Below are 8,669 nucleotides of genomic sequence, written 5' to 3'. Positions count from 1 at the left end.
CCTGGTGGGGACCACCTGGCTGTGCCGACCCTGGGCCCTCGCTCCCTCCCGCCCTCTCCTCAGTCTGGGACCATCTGGGAGCCTCCGTACCTGGCATCCCTCTGTCCCCCTGGTCTCTGCTCTGGGCTCTTGCTGTTCGGGGCTCCTCGCAGAGCCTCTCCGGGCCCCCGTTGTCATCGCCCGCTCTGTCCTCTGCATCTCAGCAGCCACTGCTCTTCTGCTCCTGACGTCGGTGTCTGACATCCACGCTGGCCTGTGTGCCACCTACATGCTGTCTACACAACTCAGCGTGAAGGCCCACAGGAGCAGCGGGGGCTGGCCTTGGGCACCACGTGTTCCAATCAACGTGCACGAAGAACAGATGGGTGGAGGGAGAGATTGGACAGGGCAGGAGGCCTTGGTCCTGCAGCTCTTCCCACATAGATCCGCTCTCCCGGCCTCATCGTCAGAGGCCACTACGGTGACGGGAGAGGTTGGGGGCGTGGGGCCTCAGGGGTCTGTCCTGGGCCTCAGGGGAACCAGAGGTTGGGGTGGGCATAGCTGGCAGAGCTTGACCTGCAGCGGCACGGAGGGGCCCCACCTGGGCGTGCCGTCCACCGAGACAGGCTCGGGAACGTCTGGCCTAGGGTTTCTGCAGCCTGGCCAGCCCGGGGCCCACATGGTGGAGAAGGGACCTGCCGTGAGGTGAGGGGTCAGCAGGGTCCCGGCATAGAGCACGCGGATGCACTTGAAGCAGTTTGTCCTGTTTTCCTTTTATTTGCAGTTTCCCGAGACAGAACAAAATAATAATTTTGTACACTTACAAGGCTCAGAAAGAAAAGACAATGAAACTCAGCAAAAAGAGAGAAGAGGAAAGGCCGGCCAGCACCGCAGGCAGCCGACCCTCTGCAGGGCGGGCTGGCCGACGCTGCCACACCGCAGACATCTAGCTAGAAGAGCGGGTGTGGCTTGCTCATGAGGGGTCATGCAAAAGAACTATCCCCCAGAAAAAAACCCCCAAATTATCCCAGACAGGCAGCTCCGTGGAGAGAAGGGGTAGAGGAGGGGAGGAGGCCCAAGGAGGCGAGGTTGGCCGGGCCACACGCTGTCCACGGCGGGCCCTGCCGCTGCCCGAGGCCCAGGGAGCCTGGTAGATGTTTACCCCGCGTCCATGGGTGGGGACAGCTGTCCTGAGCACAGCCGCGGACGGCAGGCGAGCGTCTACTCTGAGTGTCTGTCGATGGACAGTCCCCTTGGAGACCAGCATCCTGTGTCCTGTTCCCCACTCCAGGCCCCTCCCTTGGCTTGATTGCGGGGGAAGATAAAGAAAATCCGTGTTGAAAACAACATAAGTTGAAGAGGGCAGGTGCTGGGGCAGGAGGTCCTGCACCTCTGCGATCACGGCCCCTGCACACCCCCAACCACGGCCCAGCGGGCCAGCTCAGACCCACTCGCACACCCAGACGACGGCCCTTGGCTCTCTCTGCCGCCCCCTGGCCACGTGGCCCATCCCGGAGGCTCGCCACAGTGCCCGCCAGCACGCAGGGGGACCCCAGGTGAGCCCAGCCCGCCTTCTCCCAACCCCGGGGGTCCCTGTCACACGCAGCCCCGTGCGGCCCTCCGCTCCCTGCTGCCCTGGGCCCAGACTCCAAAAGCGCAGCTTCCTTCAGCAAACACCTGCCTGGACTCTGCCTCGGCCTGGGAGCCAAAGGCACCCACCCGCCTCTGACCCCTCTCTCCTTCCTGCCCCACACCCACACGGGGGGAGGGGGGAGGGGGCAAAGAGGGAGAGGTGCCTGAACAGAAGGGAGGCCAGCCCCGGGGTCCCCTGCACACTGGGCCACAGCCAGCAGCATCCTCTCGGCATGTCTCTTGCCAGGCATGAGGTCTGAGAGTAAGGGGTGACCCCCCTACACCCCCTGCCCGACCCAGTGCACCTCCCTGGCCCCGACGGGGCCAGAGTTGGAGCCCTGGGCCCGCCGGGCCTTCTCTGAGGGCTCCGCATCCTCCCAGAGGGGCTGGCCCAGCCTCTGCACTGCTCACCCATGCCAGGGACACCGGGAGCTCGCACCTGCGCCTCCCCGGGGAGGACAGGAGGGAAGGGAAGCAGGAGGGGGGACAGCCATGCTCAGCCCCCCCAGCCCCTCCCCAGACGACACCTGACACTCCTGACAAGGAGCCATGCGCGGCAGGGAGGATGCAGACGTGTGGGGGTGGGCGCCACCTAGCAAACACCGTTCCTTGGGTGGCAGGCCCCTGCGGACAAGTTCACTGCCCCGGCCGGTCCCCGGAGGAGGCCAGGAGCAGACGGACACGTGGAGCTTAGGCGGGGAGCGGCCGGAAGGTTCGAAGCCCCACAAACGCCAGGGCTTTTTACAGCTTTTTCCCTTGTTTCGTTTTTTTTCCATTTCATCCGACATCAATTTTGTGTGTGCGGTTGTCGTCTTGTTTTTAAAAAGAAATCACATCTGGTCTTGGTTTTCTGCAGACACAGGCACCAGGGGAGGAACGAGGCAGACACAAACATGCGACAGGCAGGCCGTGCGCCCGAGGGCAGCTGGGCTCCAAACACCGAGTCTGTCCCGTGAAACCAGCCGCGGCAGCTCTGAAACGGGGCGGACCGAGGGCGGGCAGGTCAGCGTCGGGCGGCTGCTCTCCGTCTGACACGGGTTTGATGTCTGCAAGGTGGGCGCCTGCGGGGCCGCCCGGCGAGGAGCCTGGAGGCCCTGACCCGGCGCCCCTGCCCCCCTAACACCACGCTGGCCTCCCCACCGCTCTCCGCAGCCCCGCCCGGCGGCGCTCTCCTCCCCCGAGGGCGCTCACCTTCACTGCAGCGGGGCCACGGGCGCCCCCGAGCAGTGGAAGTGCACGTTCTGCCACTTGCCGTCTCGGCGGTGCCACACGCGGGTCTCCTCGGACTGGCTGGTGCGGGGCCGGCCCTGCCCGTCGATGTACTGCGTGAGGCGGATGTAGGCGATGCACGCGGCGTCCTCGCCGATGACGTGCACGTGCGGGTTCAGGATCGTCGTGTGGATCGGCTTGCTGTTCTTGGCGAGCACTGTGGGCGGGCAGGGGCTTGGCGCCGCTCCGGGCCCAGCCCCCTACGAGCGCCAGCCCGGCCACCCCTCCCCCTCCGGCGGCCCAGCCCCCTACGAGCGCCAGCCCGGCCACCCCTCCCCCTCCGGCAGGACGAGGACGGGACAGGGCTTCCCTGGGCGCCTGGCTGGGGGCCCGCGGGCTCCCCGGGGGTGCCGCCCTCTTCCGGCCGCCGCCCCGCACTCACAGTTCTCGAAGTAGAATCTGTGGAAGTCCATTCCTTCAACCAGGTTGCCCAGGGCTTCGGGCTCAAACGAGGTCAGGCCTGGGTCGCAGATTTTCCTGGGGGGCAGACCCAGGTGAGGAGGGGCCCCTCAGAACCCGCCCCGTCCGTCCACCCCCCTCCCACCCCGCAGCCCCAGGATGGGCCCAGGAGCCCTGACTCACGCATAGGCCTCAAAGTCACCGTTGTTGACGGCCTCGATGAGCTGCTCCGTGATCTTGATGATCTCCTGCTTCCGCGCTGTGGGAGACAGCCGCCCAGTGACCCGTGAGCCACCCCCCTGCAGCCCCGGGGGGGGGTCCCGCGCAGAGCACCCCCCTGCCCCCTCCCCCTCCAGGAGGGACCCCGAGGCTGCCCGGCTTAGACTGCTCCCTTCAGGGCCACCAACAGGGTCCCCATTTCCAAGTCCAACAAGCCTCTATCTTCTTTGTCTTAAATACAACATCCCTGAAAGACGGAAATACTCCATCCAGAGTACAAAAGGTCTGGAAGAGGCAGGAAGGGGAAGCCAAGCCTGCCATGCCCCAGTCCTTCCGACTGTATCCCCTGGGCCCTCGGCAGCTGCAACACTGTGACCAGCCTTCCCAGCTCCTGCCCGCCCCCCACCATGGACATTGCTCTCATAGGCCTTCTTGGGGAGGCAGCTGTCTACTAAGGGCGGGCTCACGAAGCAGGCAGGGGATTGAAGACTGCAGGGCCAGGCCTCAGCGCAAAGGCCAGGGAGCCGGGCCCAGGGGAAGGCAGAGTGCGGACCTCACTGCCTTCTCTGCCTGGAAGGCCGCAGGCTGCCGCCTGGCCTTCCACCTCCTCCAGCCTCCACCTGTCTGCGGTCCTGGGCCCCCAGGCCAGTCCTCTGGCATCACCTTTCCATCCTGCACCCTCCACCTGAGGCCCTGCGCCAGCAGCTTTCTCCGGGTTCCTGCCCACTTGACCTCTGGTCCTGGACAGACCCAGTCCCCCGGGTGCTCGCCTGGGGGCTCCTTTATCTCTTTAACTACCATTTATTTTCAGGCAAAACATTTTAAACACATGGAAGAAGCAGAAAGAATAATATAGCCCACAGCCTGCTGATTCAAATCTGAACCACTTTCGTATTTGCTTTAGATTTCTTTTCAAGAAATAAAACCTTCCAGATAAAGAGGCAGATGCCTGTGTTCCCCTGAATCTTGTTCTTCGCTCACTCTCCCCAGAGAAGTGCCGTCCTGAGGTGCTTAACCGCTTCTGTGCAGATACAGAAACACCCAAAGGCACACAGGAAATACACGAGTGTGCACACAGGCGCAGACGCAGCCACACGTGGTGATCTCTTAAAGCAGTGATAAAACTCAGACCCAAGAAGGCCACTGAAAGCACGACCCCAGGAGCTCTGTCCCCCCGTTCCCTCCCCGGTCACGGCCACACCAGCTGCGCATGTCTGCGCACTCCCAGCATGGGCACTGGTGTCCCCCCTGCTCCCAGCAGCACATCGGGACCACAGACTCTGCACGGCCACTCCTGTGGGATGGGCACCCCACTCAACCAGGCCTAGTGATGGGCATCTGTAGGTCTCCAGTCTTCAGCTGGCAGAGCAGCCGGGACCAGGACACACGTGAGCTGATCTGCAGGCTACATTCCCAGAGCGCGGGTTGCCAGCTCCAAAAAGGTGCAGTTAGCATTTTGAAGTATGTGCCCACGGCCCTCCTGTCAGCACCTTCGGCTGTCTGGGCGCTCACTTTCCCAGCCACCCAGCTAGGAAGCGGACAGAGTCCATGGTAGAAGATGCTGCCTGCTGCGTGCGAGCCCAGGCGTGCCCGTGTCTGAGCTGGGAGCCTGGGTCGTGTCGCACCGGCTCTGGACAGTGGCTGCAGGGTGAGCTCCATGACACCCAAGGGTGTCATGGTTGAGCGCATGCATGAGCATATGTGTATGTGTGTGTGTGCACCTTCGTGCACACGTGCACAGGTGAGAGAGTGGGCACGTGGGCATGCGTGTGTGTGTTTGCTGTGTGTGTGCACACCAACCCGCAAGCACGCGTGGGCTTCCGCTATATAAAAGAGATGCTCTCTCTGGACCTGGCGGCGCTTCTGCCGCCGAACTCTGCGTCTGGACTACAGCAGGGTTTGGGCTTAAGGCTGTCTCTGCAGAACCCGAGCCCCACCTTGTCTGGTCAGCCCTGGAAGCTGGCCTCTGGGAGGCGGGCTGTGGGCCCAGCTGTCCTGATGCCCCACGTCCACCTGCAAAGCTCAGTCCCAACACAGACATGTGCAGGCCAGCCTCTGTCCTCACCCTCTGGGTATTCCACACCTCCACCCACACACCGCCCCCTCCTTCGCCCATCCCATCACACTTCGTTTCCCCTCTCAGGGCTTCCCCCGCAGCCTGCCCCCCTCTCCACTTTCTGCCTGGCGTTTCCCAATTCTGGGCAACGCTCTCTCCTCTGGGACCTCATCCACCCCCATCTCCAGTTCACCTGTCACCTCTGCGGAGGTGGCCTCAAGCTTCAGGCTCTGATCTCCCCCACCAGACCTAGCTCCCCACCAGACCCCGCCCAGAGGGCCGGGCCTGGGCTTGTCCAAGGGCAACACCCAGCCCCTGCCACTACCGTCCCTGGCCAGGGCGGTCCGTCACCCGGGACCTCACCGCCTCCCGCCTGTGGCACCAGGTCCAGCCCCTGCTCAGGAGCCCCCACCCCCCACCTGCGATTTACTCTGTCAGCTCCAGGCCATCCTACTGATCTTGCCGAGGGGACGTCTACGCACCCCGACACCCCGACACTTGTCAACCCCCCTTCTTCACAAACGTCGTGAGCCACCCCCGCCCCACGTGAGCCCTTAGCCAACAGCCTTGCAGCTGGAATTGAGTGACTTTTTCTGTTTTGTTTCCCGTGCACTCTGATTTTACAGTCACCCTACTGCACTGTGGCGAGCCGAATCTTCCACTTAATGAAGTAATATTGAGCGTTTTTAAACAAAGCGTAATTAAAAATGGAGTCAGTGTAAAGAGAAAGAATTAAGTAAATAGAAACCTAGGGTCGCAGCACACATTGCAAAGTCTGAAGTTTAGGAAACAGCCACCATGTCCATTCTGCAGATGGGAAAGCTGAGGCCACACGAGCCCAGTCACAGCCCAGGAGTGGGCTGGACGCTCCTGACCCTCGGAGGGGCTGCCGCCCACGTCTAACCCCACGCTGCAGAGCAATCCTTCCTCCCCCCGAGTGGCATGCTGCGCGAAGGGACTCCTGGGGGCGGGGGTGAGGCTTGTTATTGAGGACAAGCCTCCCCCACCAGACAACTCCGGGGACGGAGCTGAGGTCTGGCTTGAAGTGCAGCCCCCATGTCCCCTCCGGCTCTCCTGGGGTGAGCTAACAGGCCAGGGAGGCCCGGCCACCAGCAAAGGGTCCGGGGGTACCCCAGTGACCCCAGGTTGACCCCAAGGCCTGTCCCTCGGCAGCTGCAGGGAAGCCAGGATGCCCCCAGCCACCCCAGGGAGGCAGCTGCGCAGGATCAGCCTGGATTGTGCGTAATCCCTGATCATGGAGAACACGGCCCCGGCCAGTGGGCACCGACCCCATTTACACACTGAGACAGCTGGCGGGGACGTTCCCGGGGAAGGAGGGTACCCACAACCCAGCCCAGGGATGGCCCTCTGCAGCCCGGGCCTCGGTGCCGTGAGGGGCCGAACCCTGGTCCCAGAGCTGGAGAGGGGGCACCCCGGCTCTGGCACTCAGCCCACTGAGCGCCATATCTCACCCCACAACGGCCCCTCATAAGTCCCTTCTCCGGGCCGGCCCCACCCACGTTCCTTCACCTGAGGACCCTCACACAGGCCTATGGAGCTGGGATGCTGAGAACTCCGGGTGAGAGGAGGGTGCACATCCAAGCACGAGGACCCCTCTCCCTGAGGGAGAATGATGGGGGCCCCCCCGCCCTCGGTGCCCCCAGTGCCCCCCAGGGCTTTGCATCTTCCCCTCCCCTGCACCCTGCAGGCCCAGCCACCCCTCCATTCAGTGCTGGTCACAGCACCTTCTGTGGCCGCACCTCCCGGAGTCAAGCTCAGGACAGACCCCTAAAGGGGCAAGCCAGTGCTGTGGGCCCCCCAGGTCAGCCTGGGGTGCTCAGCACCCGTGGCATGCCCTGTCCTCAGAGGTCCCCTCCTGGCCTGCGCAGGTTCCTAGGGTGGGTCGCAGCCCTGGGCCGAGGTCACGCTGCAGGTGGCCCCCTTGGGCACAACCCTCCACATCTCCTCCCCTCATCGTTCTCATCTCTGAAAGGAGGGGCCGCAAGGGTCCCAGAGATGGGGACGTGGTGGCCTCTAAACTCGGATAAGACGCCGCACAAATGGGGAAGGGGATCGGCCCCCTCCCACAGGCTCCGTTGTGCGCCCGCCTGCAAGACCCTAGTCCCTCACCTCGGACACTCGCCTCCACTCCCCTCAACCAAGCCCGGATTCAGGCCACAGTATTCAGGCCTCCATGCCTGCCCGACTGCTCCCAGGGCCTCCCTCCCCCTCTCCCTCCTCTCGGCCAGGCCCCTGGGGCTGGCCCGCAGCAGGTGGGCGGGGGTCAGCACCCTCCCGGCCCGGCACTCACCCAGCCTCTCCCCCGCCATGCCCGGCCCCCGGCCCCGCAGCCTCTCCTCTGAGAGCCCGGTGTCTCCCCGGAGGTGGGGATGGCTGCCGCCCTGGGGTGTCATCCATCCCTGTAAGCGATACCGGCGGGCGGGCGGCAGATGGGCTGCGGCGGCTCCTCCCTCCCTGGGGAGGTGGCCCAGCCCAGCGCCCGCCCGGCTGGGCCCCCACCCCTAGCATCACCAGCGGGGGCGTAACCCCAGGTACCACCCGGCCAGCACCATCCCATCCTCGCTGCGGAAGAAACCCGCAGACTGCAAACCCTGGGAGCGTGTGGCTCTAGATCACGGGAACCTGCTTCCTGGTTCTCTTCGCACACGTGCATGTCTTTAGCCAAACGGCAGCTCCGTGTGGAATTCCCTGCACCCCACGTCCCCCTACCCCCGAGCCGGCCCCTTCCCAGAGCCAGGGGGTGGCGCACCGCAGCCAGGGGTCTCCACACCCCTGTGAGCCCACAGGAGCAGCCAGCAGGGCCACTCAAGGTGCTACTTACACAGGGTGGGTGGGGAGCCTGGGAGAGCCGGAGGAGGGCAGGGTGGGGGGCCCTGGGCTTCTGGGGTCCCCGAACCCCTCCTCACCGTGTTCAGGATGTCAGAGATCCTGAGGGCTGGGGCGGAACAGACGAGACGTGAACACGAGAAACACGAGGCAGGCGGGAGACACACAGAAGACAAAACCTATGAGCTGGTGAGCCAAAGCCAGAGAGTGGGGGGACGGGGGGGGTCACAAGGGGACATGGGGGATGGAGGGGGACAGAGGGGGGACA

At 64.3% G+C, this 8,669-nt stretch overlaps 1 protein-coding gene across 6 annotated transcripts in view; it reads right to left on the bottom strand.

The window, feature by feature from the left end:
* Positions 1–732: 732 nt before the first annotated feature.
* The window catches only part of CAMK2B (calcium/calmodulin dependent protein kinase II beta), a 95,279-nt gene continuing 87,342 nt past the window's right edge, over positions 733–8,669 (bottom strand). For 2 of the 6 annotated variants that reach the window (XM_029233201.1, XM_029233205.1), the window contains 4 exons: positions 3,463–3,538; positions 3,263–3,357; positions 2,803–3,037; positions 746–2,584 (listed from right to left, as the gene is read on the bottom strand). In XM_029233201.1, coding sequence (XP_029089034.1) covers positions 2,805–3,037; positions 3,263–3,357; positions 3,463–3,538 — 404 coding nt within the window. In that variant the 3' untranslated portion in view covers positions 746–2,584; positions 2,803–2,804. Of the gene's footprint in view, positions 2,585–2,802; positions 3,038–3,262; positions 3,358–3,462; positions 3,539–8,669 lie in introns of all 6 variants that reach the window. The other 4 variants (XM_029233202.1, XM_029233199.1, XM_029233200.1 and 1 more) reach the window with 3 other exon arrangements.

Source organism: Monodon monoceros, unplaced genomic scaffold (assembly GCF_005190385.1).
Source record: "Monodon monoceros isolate NGI ecotype Baffin Bay Population unplaced genomic scaffold, NGI_Narwhal_1 Super_Scaffold_2, whole genome shotgun sequence".
NCBI lineage: Eukaryota > Metazoa > Chordata > Mammalia > Artiodactyla > Monodontidae > Monodon > Monodon monoceros.
The sequence above is the reverse complement of the archived record's forward strand: the minus strand, read 5'-3'. Positions and strand labels throughout refer to the sequence as shown.